The following is a 23236-nucleotide window of genomic DNA, read 5'->3' as shown; positions in this document are numbered from 1 at the left end:
CTATGCGAGGACTCCAGTTTGCCACTTCTCTTGCATACGTCTGGTCCTGCTGGTGATGCACTGACATTGGCAAAGCTCATTGTGTGCTTTGTTGTAAAGGGGTAGAGTTCAGCTGCCTTGGATACTGCATCTACTGACTTGGGTGGCTGCAGGAGGAGTTGATGTGGTTGACTCATCCAATGGAGAGCTAATTAATCATGGGAAGAGGAAATGGTTTTGTTTTCATAATTTGCTTGCTGCTGGTTCACTTGAGTGCTAGAAGGGAGCAGAGACTTTCCTGTGTGTTTGGGGAGTGGGAAGGAAGACTGCTGCTTTCAGCAGCAGCCCACAGTGTTAGAAAAGCATGTTGTGGGGTGGCTCTTTCCCACTTAATCAGCAGACTTGTTGCATGAACTAAAGAGCAAATAATTACGAAAATTGAATAAAGAGCAGGCCAGGGAATAAAAATGGTAGTGTGATGGCATAATATCGACAGCCACTGTGATAGTGCTTTTTCATTTTTTGAAAGATGAAGAGAGTTGTGTTGACAGAAGTGGTGTGGAGGGGGTGTAAAAGCTGGAAGTATAGAAGAAATTAGACTGTGAAGAACGAGACTGAAAAGATAAGACTGGTATAAATTAGGTCATTTGGGTTCTTTGTTGGAGTGTTAACTGTTCAGTGCCTTTGGAACTGTGGATTGTTATTGTGTATACAGACCATGTCTCTGTTGGTAAGCATGGAAGAATGTAGATTGATGAGCTCTAGTTCAGGTCTTCATGTAAAGGAATTACAAGACTCATTTGTTAAGCAAACAACACAAAAATAACCACACATCTAAAGGTATTAATTGCATTATTGTTCAGTTTAGTCTTAATTATGCTGTCATAATATGATCAAAACTGCTGATATGGTTATAAGTAAATCATGTTAAAGTACAGTTGTTACGATACAGAAGGCTACTTGAAGTGTGTTTTCTATATTTTACTCAAATTACAGAATTGCTTTAAAGCTGCTTGGCAGCTGAAATACTAGGTTGTGTAATATTAGTGGAAATAACACAGATAGAAATAACGCACTCTTTCAGGCCTATAGGGAATGCCATGCAGTTGCTCAAAACCTCACTTAAAAATCCATTTATGAAGATGAATGCAAAAGTTAATATGAAGAAGCATACTTATTTGTGGGGGGCACCCAAACAACCAAACCTTATTTTACAGAACAAAAGTTTAGACATATTCTGGTCTCTCAGAGAAGGAGTGAGGGGCATAATGTAGTTGACAGCAGCTTTCTTTTCTAAAATAGTTAAGCGAAAATACTGGACATACTTCTTATCCTTTATTTAAATTTTATCTGACTAGCATTTTAACTGTTGCTGCTGCATAATTGGCTCTGAAGCATCAGCATCTCTCATTCATGGATAGATAAATAATTCAGGGTTGAACTTTAGCCGCACACTTCAGCATCACAATTCTAGAAGGTCGTCTTTTCTGAATTAAGAAAGTGAGGTCCTCGATTTTACAGGTGATTAACTGAACTACAGGGAAAAATCAATACATCTCTGAACAGCCGTCCCACATTTCCAAAATCTTTGTCTTGGCCACAGAACTGTTTTTAAACTTTGCATCACTGCCTTCCCAGAAAAATGATAACCGTTTTACTGATTTGCCTTATAAAACTTCTAGATAATAGATGACCAAACCAAAACACAAGTACCTGAAATATCTTGCTGTGAGCTCCTTAAGTAATAGTCTAGTTACTGCACTGTGCAACTGCATGAAACACAAGCTTCTGGGACAGATCTTGTGATTCTTTATATTGTGTGCATGTGTGTGTATATATATATGTGCATGTTCTTTTGACAAAGGCTGCTTACTGAATTATATTATCATTTTTTTTAGCCTGTTTTTGCACATAGTAGAAATTGCGAGAGGACAGGTAGCATTCAGCAGCTGCCGATAGCATATGTGTTATTGTGTGAATTGTGCTGGTGAATTTTGTCAACTTTTGCCAGTTCTCAACATTTGGCCAGTATATTTGAGTTAATCACAACCATACCTAAATTAATTATTCATGTATTAGGGAAAAATAACCTTTAAAAATTTAAATCTGTTTTTCAGTGAAGACACGTCTGAGTTCTTCATAGTGTTTCATGCTTAGCTTTTGCTTTTATCAGTCCAATTACTTTAAATAGAAACTCCACTTACAGTTAAAGTTGGCAATGTTGCGTATGATTAGTGTTCCCAGACTACATCTGTTGTTCCAGTGGTGTTTTAGTTCATTAACGTTTTGTTAGCAAGATTTTAAATGGCAAGGTACAATAAAGGGATGCATTATTTCTGCTATTAAAATGTATTTTGAAATTCTTCTGCTTGCTTTTGAAAACCAAATACTGAGGCTAGTCGTACTACAGCACCTGCATTTCTCTCTTTGGAAGAGTCATTGAATCAAACATATATGCATTTATTTCAGAAAAGATGCAGGAATCTTCTGGTGTCTTTATGTAATATAAATATAAATCTAAAGGAAATGTGCTACGATATTGTAGCTTTAGCAATCTATTATAAAGTTTATTGCACAGAAATAACTAGGTCAACCTCTGGATGACCTGTCTTTTGGAGTTTCTTCAGTTAGCTTTAGGCTAGAGCTCCACCTTGTGATCTTTCAGCAGGATACATTTCCTTTTTATAGTTAATAATTTAATTATGATTTCACAAAGTTGAGGGACTCCAGAAAGTTTTCACAGACTTGAGAGAGTTCAGTATCTTCTTGGGAAAATTAAAGTTGGAATTCTGTGAGCATGCAAAAAAGAAACTGAAGAAGAGCTGATTTTTATGATGCGCCTCAGTTGAGATTTAACTTATTAAAATAATCTGCTTATTAGAGCCCATTTAACACAGGTAACACAGACTTTCACCGTTTGGAATGGCGTGTGCAAGATTTTCACTTTCCACTTTCCTCTATACTGTGATGAACTTGGTATATTTTAAAAGTTGTGATAGGATGCTTATATGGACCACTTCCCTTTCCCACTGACTTCCTAAACTGGGTGCTTTGAATGAGTCATCAAGTACGTGTGTGAAGAAGATATGTAGTAGTCTCGAATTTCCAAAATACGTTTACTGAGATCAAGGATAATGGGGAATGACCAATGCCAGTCTTTTCCCATGCCAAAACAAGAGAGCATCACATAAAATTGAAAAGTGATGAATTCAAAGCAAAGAACATGCCTCTCTGTAGTACGGAGTTTGGCTGTGAGAGTTCTTGTGTGGAATGCCATTGCTGCGTCATTGAATATTGAGTTCAAAAAATAATTGGAAATATCAATGTAAAAAATACTGACGAGGGGTTGTAGAATACAGGGACAGCCTCTCTGGCTGAAAAAATCCCGGAGTTGTTTCTGGGTGCTGGGAAGGTATTCAGGGAAAACATTGCTAATAACAACAAAGCAAATGTGTTCTTTCTTGGGCAGCTTCTGTTGGCCACTGCCAGAGAGGGCACGCTTGGCGAGCCTGACCCTGCTGGTTGAGAAACAAAAGTCTGTGTTATGTTCTGTATGTAAGTAAGCCTTTTAAAAAATACCCTGTACTGGGATGAATGCAAGGGGCTTTTTGGTCATTGCTGGAGTTTGAGCTTGACGCCAGAGATCCCTTACAGTCTTACCTCATATATTCTGGCAAGGCATTCATCTGTCACTACTGTTTTCCATAATGCCAGTATATGGTTGCACTCATGAGGGCCAGGTTTCTTCTTCCTTCAAGATAAACAGTTCTTGAAACATAAATCTTAGTAGCTTAATGCTTCGGTCTCTAGCAAGAACTTGATATTTCTTTCCCATTTTGAGACGATTCTGATCAAAGAATGCCATATTTGCTTTCATATTTTGTTGTTTGTACTAAGATGAATGGTTCTTACAAGAAGTTCAAGTTGATATAAACTGCAGCCAGCTAGTTTTGCCAAGTCATTTGTTTGACTTGTTTGATGTGGAGAATATATACTTCAATCATTTACCCATCATTTTTTATAGTTTTGTTACTAACTTTTTTCTTTAAAATGTTTCTGGGATTTTAAGAAACTTTATGGAGGCTTTTTGCAAAATTTGGTAGGACAATAGATTGGCTTTTCATAAACAGAGGAAAAACTCTGTTAAATCTGTGAACCAAGTGGTTAACTTCCTTTGTTTCTCAGTACTTTCAAATTTTATGGAATGGGTAATTTTAGTATTGTAAATAGGGAGTATTAATGAGCCAAAATACAAAATTTGCATGTAAGCATCCTGATTGTCACTTCAGTAGATGTGTTGCTTCTCAACGTTGAAAAATGTAAACCAGGAGAAGTCAAATAGCGACATGTTGATAGACAGGTTGAACTTGAAACTGAGCAGTTTGCTTTTTGAAGTTTGCCTCACTGGGACTAAATCACAAGCATGCCCCAAAAAGGATTTGTAGGGCTGGATCTCTTTCTTTTTCTCTTTTTTTTTTCTTTTTTTTTTTTCCTTTCTGTTTCTACACCTTCTTCCCCCCTGCTTTTTACTGAGGTAGACCTCTGAGGAGGTGCTGGCCTGATCACCAGGGCACTAAAGTGTCCTATGGTATTTTTCCAAGTTCAAGGAATCAGCAAATCTTTTAAAAAAAAAAAAAAAAAAAAAAAAAAAATATCCAAAGTGCAGAACATTTTGATGCATCACCAACTAAACTTAAGCCTGTAGTTTTTACAGCCAGCCCAGATGGTATAATAGCCCCATGACACCAAAGGAGGGAGTTTTACTCTTCCCTCCCCTGCTCATGGCTACGCAGTCTTTTGTTTCCCATGCACTGGCTATGGATACCTGCCGTTGAACCAGTTCAACTTGATAATCCAGGGATAAAAAAATTCTTGAGGTATATTTTGCCCATTTTGTTGGGGAACTGAATCAGGTGATACTGAATGACCGAGCCTACAAAGAGAAATGGCAGGGGAGGGGATGTGACCCTGCCTGGGAATGGTTGTTTGCTAAAGAGAGTGTATAAGCAGAGCAGGAGAGGATGAAGCGCACCCCTTGTGCCCCTGTGGTTTTGGAGAAAGGAGGAATGGGGTGACAAAGGTTGCTGCCATTCTGCAGCAGCAACGTTTTTGAAGGTTTTTATCTTCTACCGTGTTTTGGATGGAACACTCTTTAGCGGTTGCAGACTATCTTGAGATTCACCAGTCTGTCTCAAACCTCCTCTCGTTTTGCTGCTACTTCTTTCCACTCTGGTTCTCTACTTTTATGTAACTGTGTGAAATGTGAAGAAATAGAACATAATAAGTTCAGGGTTTATGGTTTCTCTCAGCTCTCTAAATTCTGGAAGCTACAGTGGCCCCTAGCATTCAGAGTAAGCACTTGCAAGGGGAAAAAAAAAAAGTACGGCCTCTATCTACATGCTCGACTGAAACACAGTCTCTGAAGCATAGCTACCAGACATTAAGCAACATGTGCTTAGCATGCCAAAATTAAATCTCTCCCTCAAATACCTTATCGCTTCAGCAAGCTGAAGAGTCAGCAGGCTTAGACTCTGGAGGTTTTTCTCCTTGCTATTGTATCTTGAAAATACCTGAACATCATACTTAATTTAACTGTATAAAAGTTAGCCTGGGGCAGACAATTGACATAGGAAACTTAAGCCTGCATGGTTAAATCTCACATTTAAAGTATGAAGTGAGGCTTTTCTCCCCTTAAACGTAGGAAAACTAGATAAATAACAACACTTATTAATAGGTGGCAGTACTATAATTAAGTTGAAAAGCAAGTATTTCACAATCTTACAAAACACTATGCTGTTTCTAATGTTTTTCTTTATAACGTGGATAGTATTATCTTCCTTGATATTTTTATAATCTTGTCAAATGCTGTAAATGTTAAAACTGTTGTAAGCCTGGTTTATCAAGTCTGCAAGACAGGGAATTGTGAAACAGGTGGCTAGGTTATAAGAACTTGTTATAAGAGCTTATCCTTGTGGAAAATGTCATGGAATTCTACAAATTGGAGATACAAAGTTGGTATGCATAATGTCCTTAAATGTACACATATTGGTGCTTTAAATTGAACGTCAAATCTGGTTTTGGTTTGGTTAACCAGAAATATCCTAATGTTGGTAAGTCTGGGCTCTGCAGTGCGTGCTGTTACAGTTCAAACTTAAATCTAGTATGGATTTAGAAAGAAAAGCTATTACTTGCGAGATGTTAAAGAAAACCATTCTAGTTTTCTCATCCTGTGCAGAAAATGTTTTTTTGCCAAATGTTTTTGTATTTTATTTTACTGTGATGCTTTTAAGATTTGTGGAGGTACTTTCTAGTAAGGTCATGGGAGGAGTCAAAAATATGAAATCTTTAAACAGGAAAAAGCTTGGTTGGAAACAGAAGGTGGTGTGATCTAAATTTTCTGTGTTTCCAGCTTTTTAATCCCTTCATATGTGGAAAAATTTTCACTGTATTTATTTATTTTATTGTAGAAGTTGTCCACTACAAAGGAAGAAAGAAAAGTAAGCTTGTACTTCAGACTGGTTTTTGAATATCTTTCTAATACAGTGGTGTTCCAGAAGATGATAAAGAAATGATAGCAGCTCCAGAAATACCAACTGATTTTACTCTCCTTCAGTAAGTGTTTTAAGAATTTGTAGTTTCATTTTTAAATGCACTAACTCTTTTTAGTGTTAATACATCTGGTTGGTTTTCCCTTGGAAAGAAGGAAACAAAATGAGGGAATAGGGTTCTACATTTTTTTTTTGTACTGAGGTGTTGATAAAGCATTGTCTGAATTCTTAAGTATTTGGCAGTAATTAAGTACTTTAGAACTGCTTCATTATTTTAAATCAATTTTTAAACTTTGCAAGTAGGAAGCCATTGCGACAGACACAGTTTTGTTTGTGGTGTACATCTCAGGTTTTTTCTTTCAAAATGAAATGTTTGATTAAGAAAATATTTGGTTAGGAACACCAAAAAAAGTTTCCTTCATTAAAGCCTCTTTATAGAGAGGAAGTAGTTGAGGTATTTGCCCTTAATAACTGGGGCAGGTTTCCTAATATTTAAAATACCTAATGACATGCTTTGGTTAAAGCCAGAGTCTTGGCTTCCCTCAGGCATCAATCCTTGGTGTTTTTGACATCATTTTATTAGCTTGCTAGTATTCCTACAGTTTTTAAGAAACAGACATTTGAATTTTGGGTATAGATTACATTTTAGACAGGGAAATAAAGTGATTGTTTTAAGCAGACCAAAAGAATCCAGTTCCTTACCTTGTAATTGTCAAGAAATTGTCATAAATACATTTCAACAGTGTTGAAACGGATTGAATTGGTATAAAATCTAAAAGATACAAAGATACAGTTTTGTATCAATGAGGTTGTTCGTGGCTTTTTTTCTCTTTTAATGAGAAATAAACAGAAGATGTTTTATTATGAAATACTGTTTTTACAGCTGTTTATAATGTTTTTTTTTTTTTTTTTTTTACTCTGTCAGTACAGTTCATTGCTTAGTGAAATGTTTGGAATTTGTGTTCTGTTCTTTCCTGTGAAAACAAGAGCGCCTAGGAAGTTATGAGGAATAAATATTTCTTACCTTTTTCTTTCTTCCTTTCTCGTCCCCCTCCCGCCCCTCCCTCCCCCCCCACCCCGGGTTGGAGACTTCAGTCCGTACCATAGCATGTAGTCAACAGAACCAGAAAGAGCAAAACACATCTTAAAAGGCAGAAAGCTCCTTTCAGACAGGAGGCAGGGCAGGGTGGGAGCGTGAGGATATGCTCTGATCTCTTCCTCCACAGTAGACTTAAACATAAGGTGGCGGCGGTTTTGCTGTTAGAGTTGCTTTACTGGACTGAGAGCACAATGTGACTTTATGTAGTATATTTAAGAATGTTCCTGATGAAATGTGTAAATGGTTTGTCTTTTTATCCTTGCAGGGAGTCTGAAACACACTTCTCTTCCGATACAGACTTTGAGGATATTGAAGGAAAAAACCAAAAACAAGGCAAAGGAAAAGTATGTTCAGTTTATAGGGATACTGAAACACTCCTGCTGTTACAAACTGAAGAGTTCAGCACTTGCTTTGAAGCTGAATGAGCTAGGAATATTTTGTGAAAAAGCGAGTGTTCTGTCAAAAGAATTCATGTTTTTATTTGCATTGAAATGCTTCATCTTGTGTATTTTCATGATATTTCCTTAGTGCTATGAAGGCATAAGGGAGGTGGGGGAGAAAAAGATTAACTTTGATTTGATTAACCTCTCTGCATGTGTTCCATTGTATACTTAAATTTGGTGCTAATGCAGTCTGTTTTGATTGGTGTCATTAATTCTGTCTGTCTTTTAATTTGAAAAGTGAACAGAAACCGATAATTCAATTAAAAGGGTTTATCTTATAGGTCATAGACTGGATGTTTCACTACCTGAGTGGAGAGGTCTAAACCCAGTTAATAGCCCTTCTCTCCCCTCATCAGACAGATGTCCTGGCTCTCCACCCCCCCCACACCCCCCCCACACCCCCTCAGTGGCTCCTGCCCTCTCACTTGGCACCACCACATCCCACGGGTGGGCTGCTGCACCTGCCTGGCCAGGCACCCCATGTACCGGTACAGAGTGCCCAGCTAGTAAGAGGTGGTAAATAGTTTTGTACAACAGTTGTTTAACTTCTGTTTAAAATATTTTTTCTTTTCTTCTTTCTGTAAGTCACAGTTGATTTGGGGAATCAGATACAAAGACACCTGTCTGCACTTCCTCACTTGCCAACATGTGCTCAAATTAAAAAACCCAAAAGGTTAATGAATTGCAGAAGAGACTTTGCGACATGTGTTAAAGGAATTGCCATAGCTATTGTAAATAAAATCTGTATAATCTGTTTTACAGTTTAAATATGAGAAAAATCTTTGTGTCATATGTTGTCACTAATCACAATTTTAGTTGTTAGAAGATTTTAAATGAGGAAAGGAGGAAATGGAATCTGTAGAATTCTTGTCGATCTTTGCATCAGTTAGGATCAGCTATTATTCTCAACTTTGGATTTTGAATCTGGTTCCTGAAAACAAAAGGCCTTGTGTATAGTTGTCATGGTGCTGAGTAGTAGTTTCAGTTTTTTTAATTACTACATAATGCACAATTAAAATTTCTTACGCGTGTGTGTGTGATTGCAGACCTGTAAAAAAGGAAAAAAAGGACCAGCAGAGAAGGGGAAAAGTGGAAACGGAGGAGGGAAACCTGGTGGTCCAAATCGGATGAATGGACATCACCAACAGAATGGTGTGGAAAACATGATGCTGTTTGAGGTAGTTAAAATGGGCAAGAGTGCTATGCAGGTAAGACTTCGGATATCTCTGTGACTTGGATGAATATACCATTTAAATGTAGCGATATTTTCCTGTAGATACATTTTAATAAAATGAAGCCTAAAGTAGTAAAACAACTTCTTCAATTTGTAGGTTTTTTGTAATAATAGTTTGTAGTAATTTGTAGATTAAGATTTTTTTTAAAAGGTGATTTTTGCATGTTAAGGTTTTAATTTTAACAAGCTGATTTTTCATTTCTGAAAGTTGGGTATGAATTGTCACAAACATAATGAAGAAATTCAAACCGTGATTCAAACTGAATTTTTTGGTATACTGAATGAAGAAAGGTTGGTTTTGTTCATATGACTTCTGAGGCCTTTTTGTGTGGCTGTAACTAAATACAACTGTGGTTTATGCCTATAGTTGTCATTGAACTTAACAAGAAATCTGTAGTTTGTAGATGCTCCCAGAGTTTAGATTATCTGAAAAGAAAGAATTGCATCTTCTCTCTCACCCAAAGTAAAATCAGTAGCTACAACTTAAGTGCTACTCCCCCCCCACCCCCAAGCTGACTTGGCTAATGGATATTGCAGCACACCAAGTGGGTGGAATTTGGGTCAGGAAGTTTTAACCTGTTAAAAGCCTGTGCATTAGGCACTGGCTCCATTGCATTTACTAATAGGGCTGAAGTCAGTCTCTTAAGAAATTTAGTGCTTTTAAAAAAATTTATTTTAAATTCAGTTAAATCAGCAAAGCATTTGCTTAACTGTGTGAATCTTGCAGTGGTGAGAGGGTTAAAGTGGAAGGCTGTCAGCCATGAAGCCTTCCTGCTGACTCACTCATGTGACTCCTCAGCAGCCTGGAGGAAAGACTATCTTTGGGATTGAAAATCTAGAGTTTACAGCTTCTGTGATCTGCAGGCGGGAAGCTGGGTCTACGGACAGTCCTCTCAAGATTTGCAGGCTCCTGCATTAGAGCTGGGGACCTTATAGCCTGAATTCCTTGGCAGAAAATTAGCGCATGCTTTTAGAAAAGAATAGACTACTTTGATGTATTTGCACAGAGAAATTCTGATACTTCCGTCATTTGTTTTGTTCTGCCGTATTTCAAAGCGGGTGGAAAAACTATACTTTTCTAACTGTTGCTGTGTGCGCTACACTTTCAGCCAGTTATCAGTGGTTGTATCTTCATGCCATTTTAGCTGTTTAAAAGTCAAAATCTTTTGCTTTCCAAGAGCAAAATGGACCTTTGCCAGGTCTGATGACTCTGTTGAATTAGGGAATCAGTGCCTGGCCAACAGACTGAATCTTAGTCAATGCTCTAAAAACAAGGCTGCTTAATATTTGTCTCGTTCCTAGCGTTATCCTGGGCTTGCACAGTGACATTCTCTATAAGCCTAACTTAAGATGTTTCCTAGATTATTTCGTCCCCCCCGACAGGTCAATCAGATTGGTACTAGTTTGTAGGTTCTGCTCGTACTGGGGAAGACTATGACAGTTTCACTTTGAGTTTTTCATTTTTTGTGTCTTGCTGGCAAAAGTTGTGCATCGTACTTATAAACAATCTTAAATTTAGGGAAGACAGATTTAGCTGTATCTTTGATCAGAAATTTTTCTGCATGGCACTGTTTTATTTGTCCTCACAGCATTATTGCCTGTGAAACACTGAGGAATACAGACAGGAAGCACTGGAGATGCTGCATAGTCCAGTTGCCTTTCGGAAGTTCTGAACTATTTAATAATCTCTATTTATTTAGAATTACTCTAGATTTTAGGGCAAGGTATCAACATATTAAAAACCTCAAAACTGAGAGCTTGATACTAAAATGAGTCTCTTGTGCCTGTGTTAATAAATCAATTGTATGAAGTATGATTTCTGCAGTAGACAGTTTGTACTACACACAGGGGTGGTTTAAACATAATTGCGTGTAAATTCTGTTTTCTCAAAATATTATCACAGGTTTCCTCTTAATTTGTTTCCCTTTAAGGTTTTTTAGTACAATGCCCTTGTTCCTATTTGGTTTAGTGACTATGGAGTAATTAATGTCCGTGCAGCATAGTGCAGTGCCGTTCATCCTGTTCTGTGCGTGGAGTACAGCTCATCAAAGGGGCAACATTTTTGAAGAGCGTAGTGAGTTTTAGCTGTTGGAACTGAACACCTAAATAAGTATCTTTAGAGAAGTGTCACTAGTTTGTGAAACAAAAAAAAAAGGGGAAAACCTGCTTCTGTAAAATATACCAATAATTTTTGCATTCTCCCTCAAAAAAAGTTGTGGTAGGACTATATGGTATTCCTGTGCTTTATGTTTAGGTGTCGATTTTGTACTTGTATGTGTTTTTAGCATAAAATGATTTATTTCCTTGAAAGGTGATAATGGTGGTAGTAAAGGATCATTTCAAACATTTTGTTATGTATAAAAAACCACAGAGTTCAAGTTATTTCTGGAAGGAACAAGAATCACTTCCTGGAAAGCAGTTAAATAACGCTCTTCAATTTATGAAAACTAAAATGTGCCTTTATATTTGTTTCTTTTCAGTCTGTAGTGGATGACTGGATAGAGTCATACAAACATGACAGAGATATAGCACTTCTTGATCTCATTAACTTCTTTATTCAGTGTTCAGGCTGCAAAGGTAAGATTGAATGTTTGCTCATCCATTTAAGTAATATGGTATAATTGTCACTCTTTGCTTTTTTACTACATGTGCTGTAGGACTGCTCTATCCCTGCAGTTAGTTTACAGTATTAGATACTTGTAGTTAAGCTAGTATTTCTGAAGGTGGGTGCTGGAGATTTAGAAATATTATACTATATTTTAAAATGCTGATTAAGCCTTTTATATTGATCCCAGAGAGAATGCAGTACTGGCACTTAACAATTACTACATCTTCCTCTGCTCCTGCTGTTATTTCAGAAATACATCTCTCTCTTCATGTTGATAGTTTAGCTTGTTCAGTCTTGGAATTATAGTTTGGATTCATCTAATTCTTATCATTGAGTGTTTTGAGATTATTTCATAGCCCTTGCAGAGGTGCTTGATTTAAAAGATCTTATGGACAGCTTCATGGTAGCCCGTCCACAGTAAGATTGTATTTCCATATTTTCTGGTTTTCTTTCCTCGTTTCCATATCCTCCATTCTTGTCCCCCTCACCTCCTCCTTTTGAAGAGGAGAAGGTAACTTACCCTGCGGTGTCACTGTGTGTGATAGAGTAGGACTGGATGTAATTCGTTCTACTCAAGCGTCTCTCTCTGTCCTGTTAAACTTTTAAAGTGCATAAATCTCCAGAAAGCTAACAGCATTCCTCAGAGGCTATCCATGCTTTCAAGAGCAGTGACCTTTTGATTATTGCGACCAGATAAAACTACAGAATCTTTTAATGCTTTCTGAGATGATCCTTGTCATGAATTTTGCAGTATAGTTGTGGTAAACTTTAGGAGATCTATTTGTTTTTATATCAGCATTTACACTCAAACAATTTGAGGCTAAGACAAATAAAAATTGCATGAAATCAGTGTGTTTATTACAGTGCAGAAGATAATAAGTAGCAATAGAACTGTTCAAAATTGTTTCATACCATTTAGAATCTTGAGTCCTGAAAGGTCACTTCAGATTAGTGTAGTCTCTTGGCTGATGAAGAGGTGTCTGGCACAAGTATCTTCGATGTCTGAACACATGTGAATGAGTAAGTTCTAGATGTGTGTGTACATGCACACAAACACACTTTTAAAAAAGAATAATAATAAAGAACACACACACACATATGTGTATATGTGTGTGTATATATATACGTGTGTGTCTATATATATATATAAAAGGTATCGGTGCCAGGCGCTTGTTATACACGGATGCTAAAACAAAAATGTGTAACTTCTTGAAAAATACATGTATAACCTGTAGGTTAGCTGAAAATTGGTCATTTTTACATTGTAGCACGTACATTGTGGCATGTCATCTGCCATCTACCTCATATTGGAAGTGCTAATAATCTAATGTCTAAATTGTAGGAGTTGTAACAGCAGAGATGTTCCGACATATGCAGAATTCTGAAATAATCCGAAAAATGACTGAAGAATTTGATGAGGTAAATTTAATGAAGTGCTGATAACGTATTGATATTCATTTTTTTTTTTTTTTAACCTGTTCTAATCTTACTGGATCTTGTTGCTACAGGTTTCTTTCAAGGGTAAGGTCAGATGCAAAAATGACAGGACTTTTTATGAATTAAAATCTTGAACTCTTATTTCACTGAATTTGTAAGATTAGGAAGTAAAGCGCTGTATGTATATAACTTGTTTTATTAATGGCTTAAGAAATCGGTATCGACTTTCAGTTTTTGCATGGTGGGAACTCCTACTACTGTGGAGCTGTGTGGGATGCCTCCCCCTTCCTGCTGTGTATGTCAGGCCTTTAAGTCATCTAACTTTTAAAATGGTTGCTAAATTAATTTCTGTGCATTCATTAATCTACAAATTGTGGGGATCTAAATTTGATTATTCTTCAGTTGAAGAGTAATGTTTTGCCTTTCATGGAGGTTATAACTTTTTTCCCTTTAAATTGTCACTTAACTTTCTGTTCCACTGAGTTTTGGGGTAAATGAGGTAAACCGGGTTTTTGGGTGGTTGGTTTTTTTTTTGGTGGGTTTATTTTTGAGTGGTATTTCACCCTGTGTTCCAAAGAACATAAAGGTATCTTTAAAACCTCCTCCCAAAATCTGTCTAATACAGAAATAATTTCCCCCCACCTAATTAAAATCCAAAAAACATGGGTAACTTTAACAGAGGGGAAAATGTAATATGTTAAAAGGATTTTAGTATTCCTTAGAACTATCTCAGTGCGTAAATAGATTTAATTACTATAAGGCAAAATTGTATGGCATTTATAAAGCTTCAGCTGGGACTGTTTGTTCAGGGTGTTTCATCACTATGTTATGCACACTCTTCCTTGTAACAGAATTCTGATGAACAGCTCTCAGATTTCTAATCCCTTTTCATGGTTACTTTCTTCATTTTTGGCTGGTAATGTTGTTTAGCCTCTTGAAGAAGCTGATCACAGAAGCACTGATACACAAATGATTGTCAATTGAATTTCCGCCCCCCGCCCCTGTCATTTTACCATTGTTTGTAAAGGTTCCCAAATTAGCATAGGAACACACATTTGTTATTTTCCAGGTGTGATAGTAGGTTGTTTTATGAATTCAGGAATCTTTCAATCTGATATGTAAGTATCTCCCTGTAAACTTTATTATGGTCCTGAACTGAGTGTTCCTAAACCTGTCAACTGTTCCTGTGAGGGTTCTTATGTTCTAGTGTAACCTGGAGGAGATTTGTAAGGGATATGATTTTTTTAAATTTATTTTGTTCTTTTTCTAGAGAGTAGGATAGAAAGAGGAAATTTGTAGTTAGTATATGTGGTTATGTGCGGCTTTTATGGTAGGACTTGCAGAGTGTTGTTTCTGCATATAACAAGCCTGAGTTGCAAAGTAGATGCGTATTTGTGGAATCACATTCTTCTGAGGTATTTTTTTTGTAGCATTGGAGATTTTGGCTTAAAGTTGTACCCATCTCTTTTTAATCTTTATTTAATAAAATAGCTTTTAAGATGTTTGAAAGAGTTTCCTATTTCCCTCTTTGTTTTTTAATAGGATAGTGGAGATTATCCACTAACTATGGCTGGTCCCCAGTGGAAGAAGTTCAAATCCAGTTTTTGTGAGTTCATTGGAGTACTCGTCCGGCAATGTCAATATAGCATCATATATGATGAATATATGATGGATACTGTCATTTCACTCCTTACGGGGCTGTCAGACTCACAAGTCAGAGCATTTCGGCACACTAGCACGCTGGCAGGTCAGTGGATTATATTTATCTGTGTATTGCTTCCATTTTATGCTTTTTGTTGCACAGGAAAGAATTGTTCTGGTTGAACTTCTTAATATTTGACATTCAGCTCATGTTTCCTTGTGTGATACGGTTTTTATCTAATGCAACTTGTTTTGATACAGCGTTCTTATCTTTTTTGGTTTTGCATTACTGAAAAACACATTATTTAAAAGCATTCTTTACCAGCTGTCTAGTACTTAATTTTGGTTAGCTTTAAGTCTAGTAGAAAAAGTACATAGAAGGAGACTTTTCAGTTGATTCTATAAGTTTGGTTTTGGTCAAAATAAGGGTGTAGGTATCTTTTTAACCTCAAATGCAGTTGAACCTGTTTATGTCAACTTCAGTTGACATAAGTCATTAGGTCAAATGGGAGTAGTATTTTAGATTGGATGCAATTTGTACTACAAATTTAAATTGTGCTGGATATTGAGGCCATGGCACAATGTAATTGAAAGGAGCATTTCTGTTCTTTGCATTAGAAATAATTTTAAAGAATGCTTCATCAGTAATACAGTCACTAAAATTCTGTATGGTTTTAAGTAATTGTCCTTTTTATGGGAATTTCTACCCCCCCCCCCCCCCCCCCCAGTCTGTTAAATTACAAAGAAATTCCTTATAATTTAAGTATGGAGTGGTTTAAATAAATATAAAAATAAATATACCATTATATGGACATTATATGGAGAATAAGCTTTTTGGATAAGGAAGTCCTAAATCTGTGTTGATTAATGAAGCAGGGTCTCAGTTGGCATTGTGCAGCAGTCCACTTACGTAAGGCTTATTATAGTAATTTTAGTCTGAACAAAATGAATTTAGACTGTACCTGAAACCGAATTTTTGCCACACTGGAAATAGTTCTTGTTATTCGCCGGAACAGGCTAGTTTAGAGCTAGCTTCAATTCTTGACTATCTGACCAGTTGTTCATGGATCATCTCCTTGAGTATCCATCAGCACACTGCACATCGGGCTGCCGCTGTGGGACTCCCGCTAGCCAAGGCATTCATTACGGAGAGAGGAAGAAACCCTTTTATTTCAGGAGAATATACTGTTTCTGCTGTATCATCAAATTGACTGCTGTACCATATGACTAATACAAATTTTAGTTCTCAAAAAAGTAGTTTACCTTTTTTTTTTAAATTTTGAGTTCCTCCTGAATAAAAGTTGTAGAAATTGCCCTGTTGCATGTTAATTTCTGTCACGCATAATAATTTTTATCAGTAGTTTGTTTGCATTTGTTCACATCAGTAATAGATTCTGTTGATTTTGTGTAATTACATGTGCTTTTCATGTGAGATTACAATTTGTATTCTTGAAGATTGTGTTTTATATGGGATAGAGGTGGCCAACAAAATCCTTGTATCCATATTTACTATTATTTACTGTAATTTTGGCTTCTATGATTAGCTCAGACTTGTTCTTTTCATTTTGATATCCTTGGAGATCACAGTGTGTGATGATACTTCAATTTATCTGCATGTCTTTATGCCTTACTCATCAACTTTATGCTAATGTTACATGCTTAATAATGTTCTGCGAATGCTCTGCCAATGCGAGCCCTTACAGAAGTTCTTAAGAAAAGCAAGTATATTATTGACCACCTCCTGGTTTCTGGAATAGGCCTATTTGTGCTCATTTTAAAAGGGTGGATTCAGAAATAAAAGCACCAAAAAAAAAATCCCACCCAAGTGTATGTTACATTTTCGTCAGGTCTCTGGCTTCTACTTGGCTAGTGTCCTTTGTCTGCTTCTGCAAATAAAGGAACATTTAAAGAAAAAATGGCCCTCATTAAAATTAAACTGAGGGGAAAGTAATGGTGTGATATGATGGAGTTGGTTGTCTAAGGCGTTTCCTTTTGAAGAAAGAAACTTCTTGTGTGTTTGAATGATTTGGTAATATCAGTCTGCTCTGGACTTTGTTTGTAAATCTTATTTCACCTTCATTTTTTGGGGAAACATACCCTGTATCTCAACTCATCAATAATGCTTTTAGCATTAAAAAACTTTAAAATAATCCTTTTCATTTTTTTTTTTTGTAGCCATGAAGCTGATGACTGCTTTAGTGAACGTGGCATTAAATCTTAGTATTAACATGGACAATACACAACGGCAGTATGAAGCAGAACGAAATAAAATAATTGGGAAACGAGCTAATGATAGGCTGGAACTCTTACTACAGAAAAGAAAGGAGGTTAGTGCAACTGTCTGTAGCTGTTGTGCATAGGATGAGTGTTGATAAATGACAATTAATTAATCTTGTTCTGTAATGGTTTTTTTGTAAAGGTAGTTCTTAGCCCCTCTGTTTAAATCTTTAAATTGCTCGTGTTTAATGTTTGAAAAACTTTGAAAAGGTGCATCTTACCATCTGCTTTTCTGTAAAAAGCTGTAAATGTAGACTCCTTAAATTTTCATACAGTGCTGTCTAAGTAAAGTTAGGAAAAGAGACTGCAATCAGTAATAGATAATTTTTGTTGTATTTCTTGACTAGTTTCCTTAAACAGAGCTCAAATATGTGACAAAATTTACCATACATTACCTGCTTTTTTGCTTCTAGAGAAGAACCCTGTGATCGTGGGGCAAAATGCTGCTTTTATGTCAATACTGATCTCAGCAGAAAGTGTGTTTAAAGGCTTTAGATAAGGGTTTTTCTTCTACAGAAAACACTATCAAAACTGAAAATGCAATCTACTTCTGTTTTCTTTCTTTTTGTGTAAGAGGGACTTGCTGATTCATTGCTGACAGTGCTGTCCTATTGAAAGCCCTAATTCATTCAGGTTGAATTTTTTATTTCTGGGGAACTGATGTTTGGTTTTTTTTTTTTTGTTTGTTTGTTCTAGACATTAGAAATAACCTTCTTATGAACAAAGGAGACATTTCACCTTTGCTCTTCAACTTTTGTGCTCTTACCTGTTAATATTTTTACTTTCTTGACGATTCAGATGAGCTAACAACTTCTGTGTCCTGTTCATCTCACAAAGATCTTGCAGTTTGAGACTGATCTCTTAAACACCCGTTAAATGTAGATGCATGTGCAGGACCAGTCCTGTTATAAGTAATATATCAATACACAGAAAAGGCAGTGATGTGAGAATCAAGACTTTTCCCAATCTCAATTGCTCATATGTATGATTGGCTTTTAGGATTTCTTACCAGCTTGTCTAGTTTCAGTTTTAATTTTCTGGGTTTTTTCATTCTTCTACTGAATGAAAGTAAGCTTTGAAGTAACATTCAATTGTTTGTTTGATTTCAGGTTTTGTTTCATTTATAACTCAGCCTTATTCACTTTAATCATTGATTTTTGTTTTTTTGCATGTCTTTTGTTTTAATATTTTGTATTTCTCCCCCCTCCCACTTCAGAGGCTACTGTGGGCAAGTGTTAGATTTAGGCCCAGAACATGTTAAATATTTTGCTTTTTCAGTTGTCGACTATTCTCATTAACATTGTCTTAATTTGTCATACCTTTATAGTTCAAACTGCAAAAAGAATATGCTTGTCTGCTGACAATATTTAGTTATTTTCAAATCTTCTAACCAACTTTCTTGCACTTTCAAAGCAAATACCATTTTCTGTGTTTTAAAACAATGCATGTATCACTTTTCATCTCATTTGCATGTTTTGCTCGTCTTGTTACTTTGAGTCTGGATTTGTCTCCTCCATTATGTTTCAGCTTGATATTCTTAAATCAATTTTTTCTGTGATACCTTACTCAGTTTCTGCATTTTTTTCCTCTCTAATTTAAGTAATGGATGAGGAGGAAAGAAGTATTCAAAATAGAGTATATGCTGCTTATGTAGCCATTTGCAAAGTTCTTCATCTGTATCTTGACTCTTTATATTACAAATTCTTTAGCGTACAGAAAAGACTCCTTGTAATACAGTTCACATGATTTGGGTATTGCTCTAATAACACATGTCCATAAAAACATAGTAAGTGTATTAAAAATTGGGTTGAACATCGGGCTTGAAAAGTTACTAGAAAATTAAATCAAGTTTTCCTATAAATAACTTAAGAAGGAGCTTGCAGAAACCCAAGATATCTTTGTTACAGTTGAAGAACAGTTTTCCAGTGATCGGAATTACTAAAATTTGTATGCTGTCGTAGATATAATTCCTTAAATAGTAGCATATTGTACTGTGAAACAGACTGGTGAATGTTTCAGGAAAGGATTTCATGGCCACGGTTGCAGATGTTAACTTAATTTAGTTTGTCTAGCATCAGCACCACCTAATTTGACTGTAAAAGTGCTGCTCACTGTTGATGTACTCTGTTCATTCTTTCAGCTTCAGGAAAATCAGGATGAAATAGAAAACATGATGAATGCAATATTTAAAGGTGTTTTTGTGCATAGATACCGGTAAGTTTCTCTAAGTAATTTGTAGCTTCGTCAATTTATTTTGGAAGCTGGTGACAAGTTATTTCTAATTACTCATCTGTTTGATCCTGTTTACCCGCTTCGTTCCATAGAGATGCAATTGCTGAAATAAGAGCTATCTGTATTGAAGAGATTGGAATATGGATGAAGATGTACAGTGACGCCTTTCTCAACGACAGCTACTTAAAATACGTAGGGTGGACTATGCATGATAAGGTAAGCTGCATTGAGGAAAAGGAGCAGAATCATGAAGCGTAACTCCCTGTTTATGCTTGTTGATCTCGCCAGGCTAGGTTCTGATCTCTTAACTGTTTTCATCAGTTGCTGCCTTTCCTTACCACTCAGAAGCATTGGTGTTTCAACATATATATATAAAATAGACTTGAATCTTTTGAATGGTTTTAGAGAGTATATATAGATTTTAAAGGAATTTTATTATTTGTAAGGAAATGGATTTTTCTATTTATGTATTACTGATACAGACTTCTACTTTATAATACTATTTAAAATTAATGCATTTCACGTGAAGTAATCCAGGCATATAGCCTAAGTTTCAGTATTTTGCCAAGTCAAGAAACTTCTTAGCTTTCTCAGCTAGCTGTAAAAAGCATGGGAAGGGTTCCCTTTTGTGCTGATGAGCGCCTCAAGCTGTTACTTACCGGCTAGAGATTGTTCTCTGCTCGGAGTGGTCAACAGATACAAACTGTATCTGTAAATTGTATCTACTCGGTAGTTCTGATCTAACAAGAGATGGTCATTAATGATATAGATGTTGCCAGTTTTAATTTAAGTGAAAGGAAACACACAGAACTCTACTTTTGGAAGTATCTTAAGCGTTTAGAGTACATATTTAAAGAATGAAACAAGTGTTTTTTGACTTACAGAGGTATTAACTGCAGTAAGATGTTGTGGGGAGGGAGTGTGCTTTGTCCTGTCCCGTCCCGTGTTCCTCCCCCCCATTGGCTTGTTACAAACAAGGACATACTATTACGTCATTAACATGATTATTGATAGATTATATTGAGAATATTTGTTCTTTGAGACTGCAAAAGAAACTTGTCTGTATGATTTGAAGATCACATCTGTATCCTATACTTGACTTTTAATCCAGTTCTTAATTTTATTTTAGCAAGGGGAAGTAAGACTCAAATGCCTAACTGCTTTGCAAGGGCTTTACTATAATAAAGAGCTTAATTCCAAATTGGAACTCTTCACCAGTCGGTTCAAGGTTAGTGTAACATCATATTTTAAAGTATGTATGAATTTTTTTAAAGTTCTGTTACACTTCTCTCCTCTCTGACAATACTTTCTTTTGTGTTCTTAGGATAGAATTGTGTCTATGACTCTTGACAAAGAATATGATGTTGCAGTCCAAGCAATAAAATTACTCACTCTTGTTTTACAGTAAGTACATGTATATCTCCTTATCTGACCTACAAAAAATATGAAAACTTAAAAGTATTTCTCATACCTGTGGGTGAGGACAGCAGCTTGACAGAATTCAGATAATCCAAAGTCTAGAGAAATGTCTATGCATCGACACCCGAATAAAGTGGAATTTCAAAAGTAATCTGCCTAGAACAGTGCTGTTACTTACCTACCACAGTTAAGTAAGTGTAAAGGCTAGAAACTTAGAATTCAGCCTCCATAATTTGAAGCTATGGAGCAATATTTGAACTGAAGAAATCTAGAATGTACTGAACATTACACAGTTGAATATTTGAGCATAAGCTTCTGCCAAATGCTCATACTTTGTCAGCAGTTTTTGTTTAGGAAAACTTTGGAACTAAGCTGTCTTGTTTTGGTTTTCAGGATGATAAATTGAAGCAAAAGGTTTAGATCCTCCTTCATTTCCATCTCCTTCATTAGAGTTTATACTCTATAGACTCAGCTTTTTTGTTTGGTGTCTTTTTTTTGTTTCCTTCTTCTCATCGCTTACCCCTAGGAGTAGTGAAGAAGTTCTGACTGCAGAAGACTGTGAAAATGTCTACCATCTGGTTTATTCAGCTCATCGGCCAGTAGCAGTTGCCGCAGGGGAATTTCTTTATAAAAAGTAAGATGGAGAAATTATATTTAACTTCTTGTTCCTGTAGATTTTAGTGTGTGCATTAATATTAGGCTTCTCATTAAGTTTTAATTAAGAAAAGGAAAAATTGTATAATGAAGTGACCTGAAGAAATAACTTGTAGCAGTACTGTAGCTTTTGAATTGTTGTAGTTTTTCTGAATGGGAAATAGAGAGTAATTTTGAAGGCTGTGCTTTAAAAGCTTGCACCTACAGGTAGTATAATAAAAATACTTCTTTGTCTTCTCCTTTCCCATTCTTCCTATGTTCTGTGACACATCTTCAAATGCTCATGTAGTTTAGTACCTAAAACTTGTGCTTGCAGCATAATGAGTATTTTCCCGTTTGTAGTTCTGCTGACCCCCCCTCCCCAGAAGCTGGCTTATATGACCATTTCATGAAGTATTTTTCTCTTTGGGGAGGGGAGAGATTCAACACATAACTTCAGGTGTGTAGGGAAACAAAGTAGAGTTTCCTTCCAATACTTTTCAGATCTTACTCCAGAATTTCTTTGCTGCTTTAAAGTCTCATGTGGGGAGGTTCAGAAAATGTAGTTTGCTAAAGAGGAGCATGGGACCTCAAACACCTGCAATTATCATTGATGTTTGTGAAGTATTGTAAAGTATTTTGGTAAAATTATACATTCCACTGGAAACAAGTCAGTGAAATACCAGCTCAATATACATGAAATTGATCAAATGATGCTTGTCCCAAATCGCTTCCTTTCAAGATAAAATGTGGAGCCAAGCAGCAAGGTATTAAGTTTGTGTCTGTAAAAACCAACATCTTGATATGAATTGACTGGCAAAGGCAATGAAAAAGAAACTTGTCCTGAAATAATTTTTCTCTTAGGCTTTTCAGCCGCAGAGATCCTGAAGATGATGGAATACTTAAAAGGAGGGGAAGACAAAGTCCGAATGCTAATCTTGTGAAGACATTAGTGTTTTTCTTTTTGGAAAGTGAAGTAAGTTGAGTTTCAGGGATATCCTTGTTTTTGTGGTGTGTGTGTGTTGTTTTATTGACTTTATTTTTTGTGGGTTTTTTTATTAATATTTTTTAATTTAATTTGCTGTTGTTTTTCTTTTCACCCACTCATTGCCTAATAACAATGAATCTGTCCTGTTACTTGAGCAACCTGGGGGTCAAAAAACTGTTTTCTGTGGTTGTGTTTATTTGAAGGTTCTGTCCAGTACAGAGTATTGAGACAGGTAAAGAAAAATACTGAAAAAGACTGATAAAGAAAAATACTTAATCTGTTCTCATTTTAGTTGCATGAACATGCTGCTTATCTTGTGGACAGCATGTGGGACTGTGCAACAGACCTCTTGAAGGACTGGGAATGTATGAACAGTCTTCTGTTGGAGGAGCCTCTCAACGGAGAAGAACGTAAGAAGCTTTTGTAGATCATTCTTTATATTTCTATGCAGTCTGTGCAGTTAGTCTTGATTTATAAGGAAATAAGATGTTTACATTTATGAATCCCCATATATTCTCTATTTTTCAATCACTGTAATAATCACTAATACTAAGTATAAATGTGAAGAAGAGCAGAAAGAGACCACTTTGGGTATGGAAGTGAGACAAGAAGAACAATGGTGGGAAGAAAAGGGGGAGAAAAGAGCGGGACTAAGCATGCCGTGCCCTGTTGTTCCACGGGTTCAGGCTGCACTTCTG

General features: G+C 36.2%; 1 protein-coding gene across 10 annotated transcripts in view; it reads left to right on the top strand.

The window, feature by feature from the left end:
• STAG2 (STAG2 cohesin complex component) overlaps positions 1 to 23236 on the top strand; it is a 78576-nt gene that overhangs the window by 31162 nt on the left and 24178 nt on the right. For all 10 annotated transcript variants that reach the window (XR_012589177.1, XM_074601822.1, XM_074601823.1 and 7 more), the window contains exons 2-15: positions 6447 to 6591; positions 7892 to 7970; positions 9116 to 9277; positions 11784 to 11880; positions 13254 to 13330; positions 14891 to 15095; positions 17165 to 17316; positions 19407 to 19480; positions 19591 to 19714; positions 20628 to 20726; positions 20823 to 20902; positions 21444 to 21551; positions 22415 to 22526; positions 22831 to 22948. Coding sequence is in view for 9 of the 10 variants with exons in the window: in XM_074601822.1 (XP_074457923.1) it covers positions 6548 to 6591; positions 7892 to 7970; positions 9116 to 9277; positions 11784 to 11880; positions 13254 to 13330; positions 14891 to 15095; positions 17165 to 17316; positions 19407 to 19480; positions 19591 to 19714; positions 20628 to 20726; positions 20823 to 20902; positions 21444 to 21551; positions 22415 to 22526; positions 22831 to 22948 (1531 nt within the window). In the remaining variant the exon portion in view is untranslated. The remainder of the gene's footprint in view (positions 1 to 6446; positions 6592 to 7891; positions 7971 to 9115; positions 9278 to 11783; positions 11881 to 13253; positions 13331 to 14890; positions 15096 to 17164; positions 17317 to 19406; positions 19481 to 19590; positions 19715 to 20627; positions 20727 to 20822; positions 20903 to 21443; positions 21552 to 22414; positions 22527 to 22830; positions 22949 to 23236) is intronic.

This window comes from Larus michahellis, chromosome 9 (genome assembly GCF_964199755.1).
Source record: "Larus michahellis chromosome 9, bLarMic1.1, whole genome shotgun sequence".
Classification (NCBI taxonomy): domain Eukaryota; kingdom Metazoa; phylum Chordata; class Aves; order Charadriiformes; family Laridae; genus Larus; species Larus michahellis.
The sequence above is the reverse complement of the archived record's forward strand: the minus strand, read 5'-3'. Positions and strand labels throughout refer to the sequence as shown.